Genomic DNA, 21,278 nt, shown 5'->3' with positions numbered 1-21,278 from the left:
AAATTCCGGCATTGCGACTCGCAAATTGAGAGTCTGAGCGACTCGCAATTTCTGAGTCGCAATGCCGGATGCAGGATGGTGTCCCTGACACCATCTGCGAGACGCAAGGGGGTCGCAAAGGCCCACCTCATTAATATTAATGAGGTGGGTCGCAATTTGCGACCCCCTTGCGAGTCACAGCACTCACAGGGATGGAGACAGCAGACCACCATGTCTGTGACAGCTTTTTACAAAAAGCTGTTTTTTTTTGTAATGCAGCCCGTTTTCCTTAAAGGAAAACGAGATGCATTACAAAATGAAAAATGAAACGTTTCAGTTTCATTTTTTCAGAGCAGGCAGTGGTCACTAGGACCACTGCCTGCTCTGAAAAAATGTTTTCAAGGCCATTCACAAAGGGGAAGGGGTCCCATGCGGACCTCTTCACTTTTGCGAATGGGTTACCACCAGTGTGACACTGGTGGTAACTGCAAATTGCTTTGCGACCGCGTTCGTGGTCACAAAGCAATCCTACATCGCGCTGCGACTCGCAAATAGGAAGGGGAAGACCCCTTCCTATTTGCGACTCGCAGTCCCATTTTGCGAGTCGGTAACCAGGTTACTGACTCGCAAAATGGGAATGGGCATCGCGATGTGACTTTTGTGTCTCGCAAACAGCGATTTTAGCTGTTTGCGAGGCGCAAAAGCCTTGCTATATCTCGCCCCAAATAACTAAAGTAAGAAAATGCTAGTTTTCTAAAAGTGGTATTTTCAGAATTGCTATTTAAAATCCGAATTCTCCATAAAATGTAATTTTAAATTGTGATTCCAGAGGCACCAAACTCGATAGGTCTATCTTTTTCTGGTTGTGATTTACACTTATAAAATATCATGAGACATTCCCAATGTTTTCCTATGGGAGAAATAGGCCTTGCAGTAGTGAAAAACCAACTTTAGGAGTTTTTCACTACCAGGACATGTAAAACATAACAGTACATGTCCTACCTTTTACATGTATTGCACCCTGCCCATCTGGGCTGTCCAGTTGCAAAGTGTAAGGGGCTACTCTGTAACCTTAGGACCTGGATAAGATAAAGAAACAACATACAAATGGTCCTTAAGGGGTAAATAAGATCCTTGACTTCTACTGCTATAGTTACAAATAATCCTACAGAGGATAGGAGAATTTATAAAATGAATTTATAACAAAGATAATCCTTTTTTAGTCAAACATCAAATTTGAAACAAAATAGTACTCAGACATAGATGCTCCTAAATGTGATAGGGTGATTAAGTGAGATAATGGTGCACAGGTTCTACATACTTTGCAGATATATATATACAATTGACTGGTGTGAACATAAAAGTAAAACAGACAACAAAGCATTAAAGTGTTGATATCCTTTATTTAAATTCTTTTGAGAACCAGTCCAATGTACCAAATTGTCGGTGTTTTGACCAATATAGCAATTTAGAAAAGGGACATCATCAGGACATAGATAATTAGTAGGAGTCACCTTCTAAGGTAAGCAGCCAACACTGTCAAAATATCCTAGTGAGGGTGTATGGCCCTTATAGCAGTGGTATGATAACTTTTCCAATATCCAGTAACCATTTACGCAACGTACACACACAGCTGGAGGGAAGGCCCAACGTCTAACTCCCTTCAAGGATATGTCACAAGGCTCCTAGGGCAAGCTATCAGGAACTGCATTCCCTGAAAAACTGGCTGTCCTAAAACTTTGACCGTGCCTAAGACCTCCTGTTTAAGATGCAGCGCGTTGGCATCTCTCTCTTGGACCTGGGTGCTTCAGTTTTAAGCCCAGAAGTGTAAAGGGCCGAATGTTTATCACTGATACCTCATCAGTGATAGGGTGGGTTCAGAAATTCTTACTGACCCCATTCCACTCGCTGATTAGATGGGACTGTTGTCTCCTCTCATTGGCCTACCTAAGGTCAGAGAGGAGGCTGCAGTTCCATCCTCGCTGAAACCTCTGAGGTTTCCCTCATAGAAATGTATGAATTAAGGTGTTTTTGTTAATGCCAGCTGTGAATGGATGTTGGTGTGCTTGTAAATGGTGTGTGTGTGTGTGTGTGCACACTTGTGAATACTTGGGGTGTGAGTGAGTGTGCATGTAAATGAATGAGTGTATATGTGTGTGTGGCCCATCCTCCGCTTGTCCTGCTTGAATTACCAACCACCACTGATTCCCACATATTTTTTTTACTGCTAAATTGCGTATTTGTTGTGATCTTGGTCTGCAGAGGCTTTCTGAGGGGGGTGAATATTCTGTTTCTTTATTGGAGCATGGAAATTGCTTCCTTCCTCTCTGTTGTGGGTTGGGAGTTTCAAGCGTATCAATCTAGGAGTGAAAGATGCATTAACGAATGTAGGAAATGCTATGAGAGAAGTGCTCTCTGCTTTCACTTCTAAAGCCTGCACTTTGGGCTCTTATTACAGAGCTACAGAGCTTAATCGGGAGTGAAGCTCAGATGTTTTAAAATAAATCCTCACTCATACCAGGTGTAAGAAGAATGGACAGCTTACAGCCAACTGGTAAGTGCAGACCATTGAGGAATTGACAAAGCAATTCTTGTTTGAATGTTTTCACTCTTGGTATCTATTAACAAACTGATGGCTAGCAGGGCAGCTCCCAGAGATCTTTTATCTGCCATATTTAAGCTATATTCTGTTAAAAGGGTTTTTTCAGGGGTTTGAAAACAATGAGGCTCAGTTACACTAGTGGAAAAAATAATTGTGATTCCAGCTCCCCATAAGAAAGAGATCAAGGGGTCTAGTCCTCTGTATTCCTGATATTAAAGCCTTCAGGAAAATGCCATCTTAATAGATTCCATAAGGGCAATTCACTTCAAAACAAAAACATTTCAGGAGATTATTCCTCTGACCTCTAGAGCGCAGTGGATGTTTGCCATATACTTACTTCCACATGCTAGTGATTCCATCTCATCAGAGGCTTCTTCAATTTTGTGTAAACGGCTGTCATTGGCAGTTCAAAGGCCTCCCCTTCTATCTCAAGACCTGTCCAAGAGTAAGCATGACATTGATGGCTCCCCTAATAACCCTACACAGAGCTGACTACTAATCCATCCTTATCTGGATAACAGCTTGATCCATGCTCTATTGACAGAAAGGACATTAGAGGACACAAACATTGTATGGCTGCTTCTGGCAATCCATAGGTTCCCTATGAACTACATGAAATCTCAAATAGAGCCATCCCAAGATTTTCAAATCCATTAGAAGTTGATTTTAAAAACACCTTAGTGCAGTGTTTCTACCAAAATGGAGGTTGTAGAAATGTCAACATCTGTCAGTCTTGTTTGATCAGGTCAGGTGGAGAAACATGGTAAAGCTGATAATTATCAAGAAGCTAATTGGAGATATCTGGTTTACATTCCAGTCTAAACATATTTTCTTTCCCCTTTATTGCAGGTTGTTAGTGTATTCATTGTGCCTTGTGCTCGCCTGTAAATAGATCCCCTAGTCCGACATATGTTACATTAGTGGAACACTAATGGATGACAGCAATTAAGACCAGGAGGTTACATTTGCAGAAAACTTCTATAGTGTTGTGTTGCTTTGCCCACAAGCTTGGAAAGAACCCCCTCAAGGAGCTACTAGAAGTCTATATGGTTAAATGTATGTCAATGGCCCTGTATGGGGCAGGCCTATGGGGGTATGTAAAAAATGAATCCCTGCAAGTTATCAAGAAAGTTTTTTTTTTAAGTACCTTCTTTCTCTTCTGCATAGTAGCCCATCTTATGTATGCTGTGCTGAACTAGGGGTTTATTTTATCTTAAATTTAGCTAAGATCCAGCCAATTTTGTTATGGCACAAGGTATGGACTTCCGAGCACACTAAGCTGAATTAAGAGAATATTGGGGATTGTCTTAGGTCCTCTTGTGTGAGAAGAGTACAGTGGTTAGAACATGTCAAAAACTTCATGATCGACCTGGGGCATCACAACTATTTTTCTAAACATGAAACTCTAAGGACTGTAGCAAGGAAATCCTTGAAGAATGACTGATTGTCACATTTGGAAGAACTAAGACTATCTGCAGAACTGCTTAAGCCAAGTGTTTTAAAAAATCAGATTACCTTAACTTAATTTGGCATGCAATTGTACTTAATGGAGGTGAGCAATGACCAGCACGGATTTGATTTAACTAGGTTTAGATTGGACATCTTTCACCACATGGTAAGCTTTCCCACTATGAATGACTGGTCACGGCCCATGGAAAGATGCCCGTGTGATAGGGAGATGGACCAAAGCACAGTTCATACAATTCTATTCTGTAACTTGTATGAGACACAAAGAAAGGTACTGCTGCTATCAATTTTGAGATCCATGGATTTGGTGCAATGTTGTCCAGCCTATGTGTTCTTACAGTCTTTGCCAACTTTTTATATTTGTAATGTTTTGTCTATGTTTTTATGGGCTATTTTAAAGCATGGAAAGATGATACATTTTTAGGAAAGTTAGATTATATTTTAGTTGTAAACGAATTGGTGTTTTTTTTTTTAACAGTTTATTACAGTCTTTTATCGTGTGCTTTTATGATTTTAACAAAAAAACGAATAAAGCTGATTTTGATACTGATAGTGGAAGATTTCCTCCAGGAACTTCAATCATTTAATTCCAGAAACCATAGAAATTTGAGACATTTTCCAATGATGGCTGAGCCCAATATACTTGAAGTAGTCTACTGTGGAATCTCAATCAGCCCAGTGGCCTTCCATTAGAGAGAATACACTCAGGCAATGGGCAGCAGCTAGTGGCAGTTCACAAGGCCTTGCATTAGTTCCCTCCTCAGATACAGGGTCAGGCAATTTTTCTGTGGACAGACAAAAATGTGGTAAAGTCCTATATAAATTATCATTAAAAGACAGTTGAGTTGTCTATCTGCCTACGATTTTTAGATAGAGTATTGGTAAAAAGATACATCTACATCACTGACAGCAATGCAAAGGGTGACCAACAGAGCAGAATCTTTCCACCTTTCTAGAACTTCCATCTTTCTCTGGTGATATTTAGGGAAAATTGTGTCAGATTTGGGAATTGTCAGGTAGATCTGCTTGCAAATGCCAGAATACTGTTCTCCTTTGTCACTTATCATGATTTTGGGAGTTGAAGACCCCTACTTGGACTATGTTCCTGTATTCATTGCCTCCTTTTCCTTTGGTAGCCAGGTCTCTGTTGCTCTCCAAGAGAGAAAACAGAAATAATCCTGGTTGTCCTACCTACAATTGGCAACGGATTCCAAACAAATCATCAATAAATAAATAGACTGTAGATCAGAACTTGCAGATTTGAGAAAACACTGCATGCATATTATTTTAAACGTTCAGTCTTCTGGGGCATGGCCACGCAAAATGGCCGACAGGATGCGCGCCTAAGAGACTCCCAGCTGGCCTTGCAAAATCCTATATCATCCTGCAGCATACAGGCACCACGGACATTATGATACAACTGAAAGACTGGCAGTGTCCCCTAGCCTATCTGGATGGGCTGCAGACACGCTGAGGGGACCCTGAACGACCGCACAGGAGATGTAGCAGAGGTGGAGGCTGCATGGAAAGAGGGCCACATGGGTTGGCGATCAGACCCGGCAGTGGTGACGATCTCCGCAGAGCTGCGGATTCAAGCAAAACGGAGTGTGCCCTGAGTCTGGCCTGCTGGGCTTGCCTGTTGCGGCTGTACCTCGGGATTTGGCACTGGCTGGGCACGGCGGATGCACCGGAATCGGCTGCATCGGGGGCCAACTCATTGGGGCCAGAAGCGGACTGACAGCAGCTGGACCGGGGAGGAGGCAGGGGCCCGTGCTGACCACAGAGGAGAGTCGGCATTGGTGGGGATGAATGGTGTGCAGGCTCAGGGTGAGCGGCGGCGGGCTGGACCCGGAGGAAGCACAATGGCCGGCCTGAACTGCGGTGTCGGCTCGCGACTGCTGCTGGCATTGGTGGCGACGTCTGCCTTGCAGTTGGCTTGCAGACCCACGGAGGAGCAGTGAGTAGCCCCGGGTGACCAGAAGTAGGAGGGGCCTGTGACAGGGCTGGGACCCAGATCGGGTGACCTTAGCAACGTGGGCCCAGCAGAGCCTGAGGAGGACTGGGTCCAGGGCCTGGCTTAGTGGGGCGGGCCTGTGGCAGATTGTAATTGGACTGGCTGTGGATGTGCTGTGTGGCTGGATGCTGGCACGTTGTGGGGCCAGGGAGACACCGGAGGATTAGCGACTGGTGGCAGGAGGAGACATCATATTGGCATAGGCGATTGGAGTGACTGCGCAGGATGAGCAGTCTCTGGCTGGGACTGAGGAGGTGCGAGGTGCCTGGACGCCACTGCTGGAGGTGAACGAGGCGGCGGCTGACAGCCCACTAAACAGCAGGTCCATAGGAAGAGCGGTGAGTGGTGGAGGAGGCCTGGCTAGGGGGCGCACAGGGCCATATTGACAAACACAAGCAGCAGGGGATCCCTCAGGCCAACATGATGGATCAGTATGCACTGCCGGGATCAGTGTCATAGCATGCCTCTTGTCATGCATCGGGCCGAGGGGTCAGAATGAAGAGCTAGGGGAGCTGACCCAGGCTGAGCTGCTGCAGGCCATCCGGGGCTCATGACAGGTGCTGAAAAGTAAGATCGAGACAGTGGCCATAGATGTCAAACTCCTGTGCACCAACCTACGTAAAGTCTCAGATAAAGTCTGTGTAGCGGAGAGTTCTATTGAACAATTACAGGCAGAGAGGGCTGCCTTTAAAAAACAAGTGGCAGTGACGGAGGCTCGTACTGGAACGTTAGAGGCTAGGGTGGAAGACTCAGAAGGATGCACCCGAAATAACAACATAGGATTGTTGGGGTTTCCTGAGCGGACTGAGTAGACCCGTCCTGAGCATTTTGAAGAAACCTGGACCTGAGACACTCTGAAGCCTGTTGGACTCACACCCATGTTTGCACTTAAGAGGGCGCATGGGGCGTTGGTGGCACTGCCGCAAAATGGTGGGCCACTGTGTGCCATAATTACTCGCATCTTGAACTATAAGGACAGAGACAGTGTGCTAAAAGCGGCAAGGGACATGGATAATGACAAATTCGAGAACCACAAGATCTCGATTTACCCAGACTACACGATTAAAGTGCAGACAGCTCACAAAAACTTCTTGGAGGTAAAGGCCAATCTCAGGCATATGGTGTCCAAAATATGCTGCTTTATCAGGCCCGTCTGAAAGTTATCGCGGACAGCACAACACGCTTTTTTGAGACACCAGATGATGTGTGGTGGGAAGAATTGAGATGCCGAGAGGGGTCTGAAGGGACGCCGGGAAGCAGGCGGTTCTCCCGGGGTCACCTACATGGTCAGAAAACTGCCGGGTGGAGAGTCAGGCTGATGGCATCATGGCATTGGTGGCTTTGGTTCAGGGTGATGCTGTCCCTACGGGTGTGTTGATGAACCAGGAGCTGCGAGCCCAGGGGAATCCGGAGCAGAAGAGGACATGTGTTAACTGACCTGGACACATAATAAGTACAGAGAGCTTTGGGGGGCCTCCTCCTGCCCCTCGGGTGAAGGTGCAAACTGTGCAGCCCATGCATTGAGTGCAGGCGATGGCGCTGTGCGCAGGTAACAGAATACAAGTTCTAAACTAACAAACCTCACGAGGAGAGTCTGAACAGTAATGTACTACCTGAAAAAATGCAACTGCTGGGACACAGTTTCAGAGGCCGGTCTGGGGAGAATCTTCTCATTGTTTATTTGGCCTGTTTGGGAGGGGAGGGTAGGCTGTAAGTCCTAACAAAAAGAATTTATTGGATTTGCAGTAGAAATGTTGTTATTATACTGTATGTCTGAGGAGTGGGGATTGTTTGAAGTTACTAACTATGTTTGAGGTTTTACTCGTTTATGTTGTAATGCACGTCAAATAGCAGCAGTGTGCTCAGCGGTAGGGGTCAGCTGCAGAGGCAATGGGAGCAATGGAAGAAGGGTGGCATTGGATCTATGGCAGAAACATATAATATAATAACATGGAACATCAAAGGGCTCCGGGTTATACTAAACGTACATGCTTTTCTCAAAAGACACAAGATCCAGATTGCATGCCTACAGGAGACACATCTAGGTACAGAGGAGGCACAGAGATTGAGAAAGAAATGGAGGGGTCAGCTATATTCCTCCACATATTCTACATATGCCAGAGGGGTGTTTATCTGGATAGCCCCTGGGGTACCGTTCAGACTTACATATAGCAAATCAGAAGTGGAGGGGAGGTACGTCCTACTGCAGGGTTTGCTGAATGGGATACATCTTACACTCCTGAACTCCGGTGCCCCAAACACTGATGACAGAGGGTTCTTAGTAAGACTACAGGACCTCTTAATGGACAGCGCGGGGATTTTACTTGTGTGCTCAACGGAGACCGGGATCATCACCCTCCCAGGGCTGGCACCAAACCTCATATGACTGGAACGCTACAAGGGGCAATGGACAATCTGGGACTGATAGACGGGTGGCACCTGCTACACCTGGAGGGCAGAAAATAAACATACAGATCAGATAGGCATAATACATTTAGCAGACTGGACCGTTTTCTATTAGGGGTTTGACTAATGTTCAAATAGAAACTGTAAAGCATTTGTCACGATATCTGTCGGCACACCCCCTGTCCTGCTGATGCTGGCAAGGAGTGTGCAGACACAGGGAGTGAAACCCTGGCGTATGCCATCGACCTGCTGAACGACACAGCCTGCAGAGCAGGATTGAGAGAAGCAATAACTCACTACATGGCCACAAACTGGGGAATGACGAACACTAGGCTGGTCGAGTGGAAGGCCCTTAAGGCTTTTGTAAGAGGGGAATGCATTGGCAAAATTAGTGGGGTACATCGAACTCTCCTGGCAGACCTGACAAAACAAGAGGACCGATTAGCGGAACTACATGGGGACTGTACCACCCACAGCAGAAATACATGGGGAGATATTTGCTGCCCACAGGGCGATTCACCCGCACTGGGACACGCTGGAAAAAACTGGACTTAAGGCATATCATCAGAAGCTTCATAGAGAAGGAAATAAATCAGGTAGACTTTTGGCATGGTTGCTTCACAGGGAGAGGGAGGTGACTCCCATTTTAGCTATCCGTAATGGGTGGGGACAGCTCCTTTCCCGGAGGTGTGACATTTTAATGGCGCTGCAGGAATACTTTAGGACACTGTACGAAGCAGGACCGCAGGTTGAAGAGGCTCGGTTGGAGGGATTTCTTGCACGGGCGAAACTGCCTCATCTGAATGGGGAAATGGCTCAGGGATTTGAGGTGGACATATCCCTAGAAGAGGTGACCAACGCAATAAAAGCTCTCACGGCTTCCAAAGTGCTGGGAAGCAATGGCTTTCCGGCAGAGCTCTACAAAGCCTTTGCGACCACATTGGGAGGAAAAGGGAAACATCACTTACAACCCGGTAAATGCAATGAGATGCATTTACCATGATGCCTTTACAACGCATATGCATTCACAATGCGTGACTTTACCACAAATGCCTTTACCACGAATATTCCTTTACCACAAATGCCTTTACCACGAATATTCCTTTACCACGCATGCCTTTACAACGAAATTCATTGTAAAGGCATGAATGGTAAAGGTGTATGTGTGGTAAAGGTTTTAAAGGTAAGTACAGGTAAGTATTAAGTGGGTTCAGTGACACATGCATGTTGGACCTGGCCCTTTTACAGGGTCAGTCCCCAGACTTTTTGCTTTTTGCCTCCTTATTTTTCTGACCTTTGTTGGCTGACGTTTTGACTCTGGGCACTTTTTCACTGCTAACCAGTGCTAAAGTGCATGTGCTCTCCCTTACACATTTGGTATGATTGGATTATACCTAATTGGCATATTTAATTTACCTATAAGTCCCTTCTGAAGTGGTATCCCTATACCCAGGGCCTGTAAATTAAATGCTACTAGTGGGCCAGCAGCGCAGCTTGCGCCACCCACTGAAGTAGCCTGTCAAACCTATCCAAGGCCTGCTAGCGCAGAGCCTGTGTGCACAGTTTGCTGCCACAGGGACCAGGCATTTAAATTTACTTGCCAGGCCCAGAACTCCCCTTTTACTACATGTAAGTCACCCATAAGGTACGCCTTAGCTAGCCCTTTGGGCAGGGTGCCATGTATGTAGAAGGCAGGACATGTGCCATGTTGCGTGGCCTGTCCTGGTAGTGACAAACAGCCTAACTTGGTGTCTCACTGCTGTGAGGACTGCCTCCTCATAGGATTGCTTTGGAAATGCCCTGCCTTATGTATAAGGGGTATTGTCTGATTTATGAGGGGTAGCGTAGGCATGTTTGGTATGGTTGTGATAGTGGTAAGAAACGCTGCTTACTGGTGTAGGTGTATTTTTTTATCACTATCACAGAAATGCCACTTGTGTGCATTTAATTTATCTTTGCTTATGACTTTGGTGTTTTGCAGCTTGTCTCCAATCCACGTCTGGGCGGACTGACAGTTGGGGCTTTGTACATACTTCTCAGACAGCCTGAACACAGGGAGGGTGGAGGAGACATAGAGGTGCATCTACATATTGTAAAGCCTTCCTGGGCTGAGAGAAGGGAGAGGCGGGGCACAGCTGCGATTGTAAAGGCTGTGCCCTGGCCTCACACAATAGGGTTGTTAAGCCCCCACTGATGTTTGGAGCCTGTGCTGAAAGGAGAGAGGGGGCACTCCCAGAACCAGTTGTAACTGGCTGGAACCTCCTCTCCCTACCATTGTAAAACACACTGTAAACCCAGTATAAGTACAGGGGAATTTTCCCCACAATTTGAACATTTTTAGAAATGGAAACTGGACACAGAACGCTGATGAAAGGACTCACCAGGAAACCACCTTGGACTGCTGCTGCTGTGCTGACCTGTGACCTGCCTGGTCGCTAGGAGGAACTGCTACCATCTGCACCCCTTGTGCTGGCCTGTAGCTGGGCCCACCAGCCCTGTGCTTCTTCTTGCTTTTTTGTTCCCAGGGGCAGGGTGCTGTGGCCCCTGAACCCCTGCCACGATCTCTACAGCTTTTGCCTTTGCGCTGGGAGAGAGCTCTTTGGTGCCCAAGTGCACTTCAAGGCACCTTCTTTGTCTGCAGAAGATCACCACCGCAGCACGGGCTGCAGATTGCCTTAGCGCTTTGTAAAGTGCTTTATTTGGAGCCCTTGCGCTTTCAAAAGCGCTTCTTTGCCGTCGGATCACCGATGCAGCCCGGGGAAGTTATTTTGGTAAAGCGCGAGTATAGCGCGCTTACCGGTGCCCCCAGGGCACGAAGAAAACCTTTTTTGATTCTCAACTGAAAGGAGCCAGCCCCCTACTATCGTGTCCCCGGGTGACGTGCGCTTTTCAGAGCGCCCCCGGGGCACACAGCAACACCAAATCTCAACGCTGCTTCCCTCGCGGACAAGGGAAGGCAGCAGAGCAGCTTGCGCACCGGACCGGGTGCGGCCGCAGTCGGAAGCACGTGAGGAACCTCAACGAAGGCCCCTGCTTCCTGCACTACCTTTGCAGGCAGCCGCACCGCGTACAAGGGCGGCTGCCTCCCCCCAAGTAGGACGCGGGTAAGAAAGTGAGTTCCCTTTCCCCTTGTCACTGCGCTAGGTGCGCTATCGCCTTGGCTGCTTTAATTTTTGGCGCTTTGGGCCCCCCCTTCGGAGAGGGCCCTTAGAGGCCAGAGGGGCCCGTTCTTTTAATTGTAGAGGGGGTGCAGATTGCCCCTCTCTCCCAAGAGACCGCAGAGGCCCCCGGGGGCCCCATTGTCCATCTTTTAAGCATGGGGAGTGCCTCTACCACAGAAATCAGGTTCTTTTTAGGGGATCATGGCTCTAGGAGCCTTGTATAGACTCTTGGATGTTTTAGATTTCCTACCTGCTTTCTGCCACTACATATAAGTGCTAATGTTCCTTTTTATGGGCATGTCTAGCTGATATGTATTTATATGACTTGTGAGATATTCTCTAATGTTCCTTTTATGGGTATTTAGGAAGTGTTCATAACAAGTGCATATAATTCTTATTGTAATTCCTGACTACTACTCATGTTGCAAAATCCTGAGTACTTACGTGTTCTAATGTGACAACTGCATATTCTTGCAGAGTATTAGTAACTTGTGTTATGATCTGACAACTGCTAAGGTAACAGGGTATTACTTACGTGTAATGTTGGTCTAATTATGTTTTGTGCAATACAGATTATTTTTACATAGCTCAGTGTTGTGTTTACTTTGTGGTGTACATTTTGCGTCACGTGTGTTGTATGTGTTGTGCAAATGCTTTACACATTGCCTCTGGGATAGGCCTGACTGCTCGTGCCAAGCTACCAAGGGGGTGAGCAGGGGTTATATAGGACGTGTAACTCCCTTGCCCTGACTAGAGTGGGTAGGTTCTGCCTGGCTGAGGTGCATACCTTAGCCAACCAGAAACCCCATTTCTAACATTGGTGGCAGCGGTGGGATAGGACTTGCGCTTGCACAGTACCTTGTGACTAATTTTTGCACCGCAAATTGAACTTAGACCATTACATGTTTTAAATATTTTTCTTAACTTATTCTCCTGTTCTCGCAAGCTAGTCATTTTTATTTTTACTCCTGTGTTGTATACTCGCACTTTGGACTCTTGTTGGTTACGCTAGTGTTGTGCTCTTTACAAAAAGGAGTCTACCTTTGACATGGATGAGTTGTTGGGGTACACTCTAGAAGAGTTAAAGGTATTCTGCAGAGAGAGAGGGCTGCCTGAAGAAGGGGACCTCACAAAAGCCTTATATTATTTTGAGCGGGCACGTGAGAGAGCAACAGAAGGAGAGGCCCAAGGGGGAGATGGTTCTGAGGGAGACCCTGAAGAAGCCCAAGACAGTAGTGAGGACTCTGAGAAGGAGGATTCCCAGTCCACACCCCAGGGGGACAGTGACCCCGAGGAGTTAGACACTGAGGGAGAAGATGACTGGCCAGGGACGCCAGTAGAGAGAGAGGACCCCTTAGAAAGGGAGTCCCTTACTGGGTCCTTGCCTAGCAGCAGCACCACCTCCCTTTCCCTGTCACCTGAGGAGCTCATAGATAGGAAGGAAGAGAGGGACCTGAGGCTACAGCTAGCCAGGCTGGCTGTAGAAGAGAGACAGGCAGAGGTTGAAAAAGCCTTAGTCCAGGAGAGGATGGCAGAGGCTGAAAGGGCCTTTACCAGAGAAAGGCTCGCTCTAGAGCGCAGTCTTACAAATCTGGACTCACCAGTACTGCAGGTGGAGTCCAGTGGTGGCAGCGTTTGTAGTGTTAGGCACAATCCTAACCTACCCACAGATTTGGTACCTGGGTTCAAGGAGGGGGATGACATATGTCAGTGGCTTAGGGAGTATGAGGAAGCTCTAGTTGCGCACAGGATTCCTGAGAAAGATTGGGGAACTGTCCTAGAGAACTATATTCCTGAGGTGGAAAGGGATGTCCTACTCGCCCCAGAAGGGAGTGACAGGCAGGGGTATCCCCACATCAGAAAGGCCCTGATAGAAAAGTATGGTCTCACCCCTGAAGACTACAGGTTGAGGTTCTGAGGCAGCAAGAAGCGGTCTCACCAGTCTTGGGAGGATATCATGGGGACTTGTTGCAACCCCATTTCTAACAATGTATATATAGTGTTTGGGGTGGGTAACGGTTATTGGTGGTAAATGCATTTTTAGGTTTTAGTGTGGGTATGGGTTATGGGGTGGTAAGGACAGTTCTACATTTTAGGGTGGGTATGGATTTTGGGGTGGTAAGGGCATTTTTAAGTTTTAGGGTTGGTATGGGTTTTTGGGTGGTAAGGGCATTTTTAGGTTTTATGGTGGGTATGGGTTTTGGGGTGGTAAGAGCATTTTTTTAGGATTTAGGGTGGGCATGGGTTTTGGGGGTAAGGGCATTTTTAGTTTTTAGGGTGGGCATGGGTTTTGGGGTGATAAGGCCATTTTTAGGTTTTAGAGTGGGTATGGGTTTTGGGGTGGTAAGGGCATTTTTATGTTTTAGGGTGGGTATGGGTTTTGGGGTGGTAAGGCCATATTTAGGTTTTAGGGTGTGTATGGGTTTTGGGGTGGGAAGGGCATTTTTTGGTTTTAGGGTGGGTATGGGTTTTGGGGTGGTAAGGGCATTTTTACGTTTTAGGGTGGGTATGGGTTTTGGGCTGGTAAGGGCATTTTTAGGTTAGGGTGGTTATATGTTTTGGGTCGGTAAGGACATTTTTAGGTTTTAGGGTGGGTATGGGTTTTGGGGTGGGAGGGTATTTTTAGGTTTTAGGGTGGTTATGGGTTCTGGGGTGGTAAGGGCATTTTTAGGTCTTAGGGTGATTATGGGTTTTGGGATGGTAAGGCCATTTTTTAGGTTTTAGGGTGGATATGGGTTTTGGGGTGGTAAGGGCATTTTTAGATTTTAGGGTGGGTATGGGTTTTGGGGTAGTAAGGGCATTTTTTGATTTTAGGGTGGGTAAGGGTTTTGGGGTGGTAGGGCATTTTTCGGTTTTAGGGTGTTACTGGGTTTTGGGGTTGGAAGGGCATTTTTAGGTTTTAGGGTCGGTATGGGTTTTGGGGTGGTAGGGGCATTTATTTTTGGTATTTTAGGGTGGGTATGAGTTTTTGGGTGGTAAGGAGATTTTGAGGTTTTAGGGTGGGTATAGGTTTTGGTATGGTAAGGGCATTTTTTGTATTTTAGTGTGGGTATGGGATTTGGGGTGGTAGGGGGTGTTTAGGTTTTAGGCTGGGTATGGGTTCCAGAGTGGTAAAATATTTTTTAGAGTTTAGGGTAGTTAGCATTTTTCTGTGTAAAGATGTGTGTGTATTTGTATATATATATATATGTGTATATATATATATATATAAAATAATGTATGTTATACTTACCTCTACTTTTTACCATGCATATGCCTTTACCAATTATGCCTTTACTACGCAATGTTCATGGTTAAGAAATGCGTGGTAAAAGCATATGCGTTTTAAAAACATTTACTGGTAAGTGCATGCATGGTAATGACCATGCATAGTACTTGCCGCATTGTAAAGGCATGCATTGTAAGTGCATGCGTTGTCCCATCATACAGCCGGAGGAAAACTGCTGGAGGTCTTCCCTGAGACACGACGGGTCGGGGTCCTCCCGCAGACTATGAGGGAAGGGATGATATGCCTGATACCGAATCCAGGGGGGGATGTACTGGATCCTGCTCCATATAGGCCTCTCACCATGTTAAACACGGATGTCAAAATACTCTGCAAGATACTGACAATAGGTCTGACCAGTGTGATCCGGCGCTTAGTGCATGAGGACCAATGTGTTTTCATGCAGGCACGCAGCACTACGCACAATCTTCGCAGGCTGACACATGTACTCCATGAGACGATAGAGTGGGGTGGGGAGTATGCTTTGGTCTCTCCGGACCTTGAAAATGTATTTGATAAGGTTGAGTGGGACTTGCTGGGGGCGGTGCTGTGAGGTATGGGGTTTGGTCCCATTGTCTGCTCCTAGATAAGCCTCTTACACATGAACCCCTCTGTTCGCATTAAGGTGGGCAGGGAAACCTTGTATTCTTGGCGGGTGGAGAGAGGCACTAGACAGGGGTGCTACCTGTCGCCCATGTTGTTTGCCTTGGTGATAGAGCCACTTGCAATGTTGCTGAGTGCAGAATTGGTGCAGTGGGGTATTGAAATAGGAGGTTCGACCCATATTGTCTTGCTTTACACCAATGACGCACTGGTCTACATACGGGCGCTTGAGGTGTTGATGCCTATCCTGGCACAGTTATTGGAAGATTCTGGTGAGTTTTCAGGTCTCCGAATTAACAAACGTAAGTCACTGCTCTTTCCTTTAGGAGACCTGGTGGGGAGACCAAGATCGCAAATGCTGAATGCCGAATATGGGGCTGCGATGGGAACTGGACAGCTTTAGATATTTAGGGATCAGAGTAACACACAGTGCAGACCTGAAAAGGCTACAAAATGTGGAGAGGGTGTTGCAGGTATTAGAAAACTATGTTAAATTCTGGAGTGGTCTACCGCTTTCGGTGATGGGAAGGGTAGCGCTAGCTAAGATGGTCTTCCTTTCCCATTGCCTCTATTTATTCCAGAACTCCTTATTTGCTCTGGAAGACTGGTTCATCCACAAATTGAACAGTATATTGATTGCATTGATTTGGGCAGGTAAACGTAGCAGAGTATAACTGGCAATTTTGCAGAGGAATATGGAGGAGGGGGGACTGGCAGTCCCAGATATATACTACTATTACTACGGGGTGCACCTGCAGCATTCTGCTAGATGGCTGGCTCCAACAGATAACTGGGAGAAGCACTTACTGAGGGACGGGTTGGGTGCCAACACATTACCCCAGCTACTGATACAGGAAGGCAGGTCGGACACCCGGTGCCATACCTGGTTTCGCATATGGCTAGTATATGGAGGAAAGTGGCACATGAGGTCATAGGGCAGCGCCCTTTAGCAGAAAGCTGAATATATGGGATTTGAAATTTGTTAGAGAAATAGACTCTGTCATGTCCATAGCACAGTGGTGAGAGAGTGGATGCCTGGAGGCTGGTTCCTTATACCCAGGGTACACATTTATTACCTTTCAGGAGGCCCGGGATAACTTCGGGATAGGTACACATCATTTTTTGTACCACTCTAAATTGGAGTGGGTCGCAAGGGAGATCTGGATGGGATTTCTGGCTGCCTGTAAGACCTCCGCTGTATTGGAGGGACTCGTTGAATGAGGAGAGAGGAGACACCTAATAACTCTTTTTTACAAAGCCATTCAAACTGATGAGAAGTTGTGTTGATACCCCAAACGAAGCAAGTGGGAACAGAACCTGGGTCTACCTATTTCGGATGCAGAGTGGAAAAAGACACTGGGGTTGGTTCCCAAAGTATCATGTAATAATAGGTTCAAGCTACTGCATTTTCACTATTTGCATCGCACATACGTCACTCCACAACGACTAAACAAAATGGATCCCACCAGGTGTGCCTCCGGCCCATGATGCAGTGTGGCGGTTGCTGAATTTATGCATATGGCATGGAGCTGTGCCATGGTGAGGGATTATTAGGGGCAGGTTGTGGAACGTATAGAACTAGGCACAGAAATGCGCTTTCCGCATACACTGCTAGTTTGCCTCTTGAGGGTGCTGGAATGTCCCAGAGGATGCAAGGTCCACTGTAGAATAATCCAACTTGAGCTGTTGCTGGCCAAAAGGAGAGTGGTCATCAGCTGGATGAGCACACAGCCACCAATGTTCACAGACTGGCTCAGAGACATGCTGGGATGGGGGTAGCCGAGGAGATCCACATGAAAATGTCACGTGCAGACAGAGGGGCAACTGCAGCCCTTCCGCTCTGGGCTCATTTACTGGGAAGGTTCCCTGAGGAGGACACTACATCAGAGGATTCTGAAGGGGAGTGATAATGGAGGGGTGAAATGCACACCAACGCAGGATTTGGAATCACCTCGTTGGGACATACAAACTTCAGGAGTGCTTACACGAATGCGCAAGTTGACGAGTTGGGTGGGGTTCATGAATAGAAAATATTTCGAACTCCACGCTCAGAGTTTTTAAGGTACAAAGTGCTGGTAATTGATGCTATCTTTTTATTGCTTGACCTCAATACAATCCATGCCGATGTCAAAATAATGTATGCGAAGTTGCTGACGTGCATTGTATGTAGGAATCAGGTTTATATTTCAAAACCAATAAAAACAGTTTAAAAAAAAAGTTCAGTCTTGAAAAACATTGCTTTCATTTCCTTAAAACAATGAACTCATAATCTACTTACTTAAATCTTTTATCCAGTCCCAAAAGTAAACCAATAAAATAGGCATCCTTGTCCTCTTTCCTCACGATCTAAAGAAGAAATATAATTTTGCAGTAGAACAATTTTAATGACTTCAGAGATTAATATTCACTCTGCATTGTCAATCCATACTATTGCAATAATACATACATTTTAACTGAGCTTGCAACTGAACAATCAGTCTAGTTTTGCAAACTGTTAAAGTTTTGACTTGTATAATTATCCTTTTAAAGCTGAATGATCGCTTTTATTTGAACATTATTAGGGGCATTTATAGAAATGCCCCACAAAGATCAGACCCTTAAATCAAAAATAAATATCTTACCAAGGGCTTTTCAGTGTTACAAATTAATACAAATATGTTTAGGGGTTGATGAACCTGTACAATTGATTTTGAAAAATGTCATGTAAATTAAACAAAATGACATTGACTGTTGTTTGCTGGTATCTTGCATGAAAATTCAGTGTGAGGTCAAATGTTGCATACAAAACTCAAGAGAGATACCGGTAGCCCACTAGTTAAAGTACGACATGTTGATTGTGGTTTTGCCATCCTATGTAGATTGTGTCTGTTCAAACAATCTCCTGTGAAAATTGCACAAATTCAAAGTTTACAAATTTCACCTATTTAAATAATATATTTCCAGATCTAAATATTAGTTGGTATTGGCTATAACATAATACCTGAAATAAACACATATTGGGTAAAGCCCAAGGACCTCAGGCAAAGGGCATGATTGTGAAAAGTTATGATTGCCAGAAAATGTGAAGAACACTTTACAAAAGTTGGCAATTACATATTGGCTGCACGTTAGTAGTATGTTTTATGTAGTTTTAGATGAATTTGTGAATCGATTCTATAAAGTCCAACTCCCATTTAGTAAAACTGCACATAGGGCAGCAAACTCCTTTATAGTTGTACTAACTGTTTATGAAAATTGCTCAAAGATGTCCAAATTATTCCATATAAGTGCCAAAAGTTCAATGTCTCCATCTACCAGTGGCAGTGTTGCCCTACACAAGTGGCAGTAATCCCCTATCATTTTGTCAGTGTTTCTCTGTTCCTGTGGCAATGTTTGTACCACCTAGTCCCGTTGTCAGTGTTTGTATATCACCAGAGTAGTCTAAGGGCATGATTACGAGGTTGGCAGTCGGACCACCATATTACGATGATTGCGGTTCCATAGCTGAAAGACCATTGCAGACCATCGCAGCCATGAGATAGGCCAATGAGGCTGTCGATCCAGTGCTTCTGCCGGACAGATTATGATGTTGCCTTGCGCCCACATGACTGTGGTGATCCAACCACCTCGTCCCAGCTGGGAAAAACTGAGGCATATAACCAGGCACTCACCTGCAGGCAGAGCCACACATTGTGTGCTGCCATGGAGCCAATACTACATGTCCTGCCGCTGCTGCTTCTGCTTGGAGCCCAAAATCAATGCTGCAGTGGACGCACACAACAGTAAGACAAAATACCTACTTGTGTCCCCAAACACAACAAATCAACGTGCTACCATTGACCAGGTATGGGGGCTGTGCTCCACGCGCCAAGTAAAATCTTGTGCATCCCGGGTCAGAGATGTACATAACATATGACCCAATCACAGCCCCATGTTGCCTCCTTTGGGTAGGTCACTGACACTGCACAGCCACACTCCACGAAACAACACATTTCTGCACATTGCAGTTTTAAGAACAGTGGAGTGTACATTACATCGTGTCACACAACAGCAATACCATATCAACTTCACACTTACTAATTAAAGTGACACCATTGGATGACTCACATGCCATGGCCTGTCGTGATATTGAGGACACATATTTATAGATGTGTAAACACCCCTTTCCATACAACATCCCTATAATGGCCCCTCAAACCTCACCCAGATTGCAAGACAATGGAAGGTAAATGGGATGCACAACATTTTGAGCGAAAAATATCAAAAGCTTACAATGTACACAATACCTGCAGAATAGGGATGGTGGTATCAGGGGGACCCCAGGTGTTGTAGTTTGACTCTTGCTCTAGGCAAGACTGCTGGTTTAAGGATGACAGTACTTATGTTTGTAGGAGACAATGCTAATACTACAGTAAATCGCAACTGTCATCCCCCCCACTCCCGACTCACAAGCAGCAACTCACCAAAAACCCAAACAGTAAAAGGTGATTTGTGTTAGTCGTTGCGCATGGACTCAAGAGTGTGACATCTCAGGGAGTATTGTGGTTAAACTGAGATTACCCCGTTCTCACATGAACAACATGTCTCATTCAAACACAGGCAATGAAGAAGATGCAGTAAAGTTTCAATAGGTTTTATTTAACAAAACTGCAATCTACAATAAGTTGCATGGGCTGCAATCATTAGGATAATGAATAATGCAAGAAACAGAATGGTAAAGACAAGAGTCATTAGTACGAAGACCCCCACCATCTTGCATTAACATGAAATGACATGAGATGTGAAATATGTCCTAATACCCTAATAATGTGAACCTAATCTCTAACCTAAAAGAAAGCAAGGTGTGTTAAACCTAATCTGCCAATGCCAGGTCCATGAGAAACACCCCCAAACCCTTGTTACCTTGGAATGAGATCTCTAGCTCAGACTCCTTAGGGACACGAAGACTGGGTCAGCGTCAAGGTGACGTGCAGCATCGATAGCAGCGATGGCATCTGGTTGGAATCCCTCTGACTATCTGTCTAAGTGGTGCATTTATACTGATCTGCTCGGATCCCTTGCATAGGTCTGTTCCCAATCAATAAATAACAAGACATGCTTGGGACGGTAATTTATATAAACAATTCCTTCAAAGGCGTGGAGAGGAAAGTACGTAATGTGAACACCTACAGTTTGTTTAGCTTTGTTGCTTGATATTGACGCCTTAACACTGTGGCACTGATAACTTGAAACTAAAACACAGGCTTAACTAAAAACAAGACAGCCATCTTAAAATATATAATTAAATAAATGTGCTAAAACAGAGCAAGCTAAGTATGGTAAAAGTCACTAGGTGACGGGGCATGTGTCTTCAAGCCAAAGGCAAAGCTAACTCCTGTTTCCCACTAAAACAAACTAGGATTCACTACAAGGAAGAATGCTGTCCTGGGACGCATTTCACTACGCAAATGCCCCCAAAACACTATTTGTACAGTAAATGAGCTTTCATGTATCTCACGGACAACCCAACACTTTAGTTTGCACACATGATACAAATGTCCAATCTACATCAGGGGGACAAATCTAACCCACTACATGTTGACATTGGCCAAGCGAAGATGAAATACTTACCATAACAAACAACACACACTGCAATGACACCCCAATTAGATTACCACCCATATATCTATCCATTGAACATCTCTCCTTGTCTTGGGTGACACCAGTACTGCTTCCAAAATTAGATTTTGCCAACCACAGGTCAGAAATTAGGGTGAATCAAACACAACTGGAGGCATACACCACCCAAAAAACAGCTTGGGT

At 45.5% G+C, this 21,278-nt stretch overlaps 1 protein-coding gene across 1 annotated transcript in view; it reads right to left on the bottom strand.

The window, feature by feature from the left end:
* MRC1 (mannose receptor C-type 1) overlaps window positions 1-21,278 on the bottom strand; it is a 705,818-nt gene that overhangs the window by 266,115 nt on the left and 418,425 nt on the right. The window contains exon 18 of the mRNA XM_069211541.1: window positions 17,776-17,843. Within this exon, the coding sequence (XP_069067642.1) occupies window positions 17,776-17,843 (68 nt within the window). The remainder of the gene's footprint in view (window positions 1-17,775; window positions 17,844-21,278) is intronic.

The sequence above is a fragment of the Pleurodeles waltl genome, chromosome 10 (genome assembly GCF_031143425.1).
Source record: "Pleurodeles waltl isolate 20211129_DDA chromosome 10, aPleWal1.hap1.20221129, whole genome shotgun sequence".
Classification (NCBI taxonomy): domain Eukaryota; kingdom Metazoa; phylum Chordata; class Amphibia; order Caudata; family Salamandridae; genus Pleurodeles; species Pleurodeles waltl.
The sequence above is the reverse complement of the archived record's forward strand: the minus strand, read 5'-3'. Positions and strand labels throughout refer to the sequence as shown.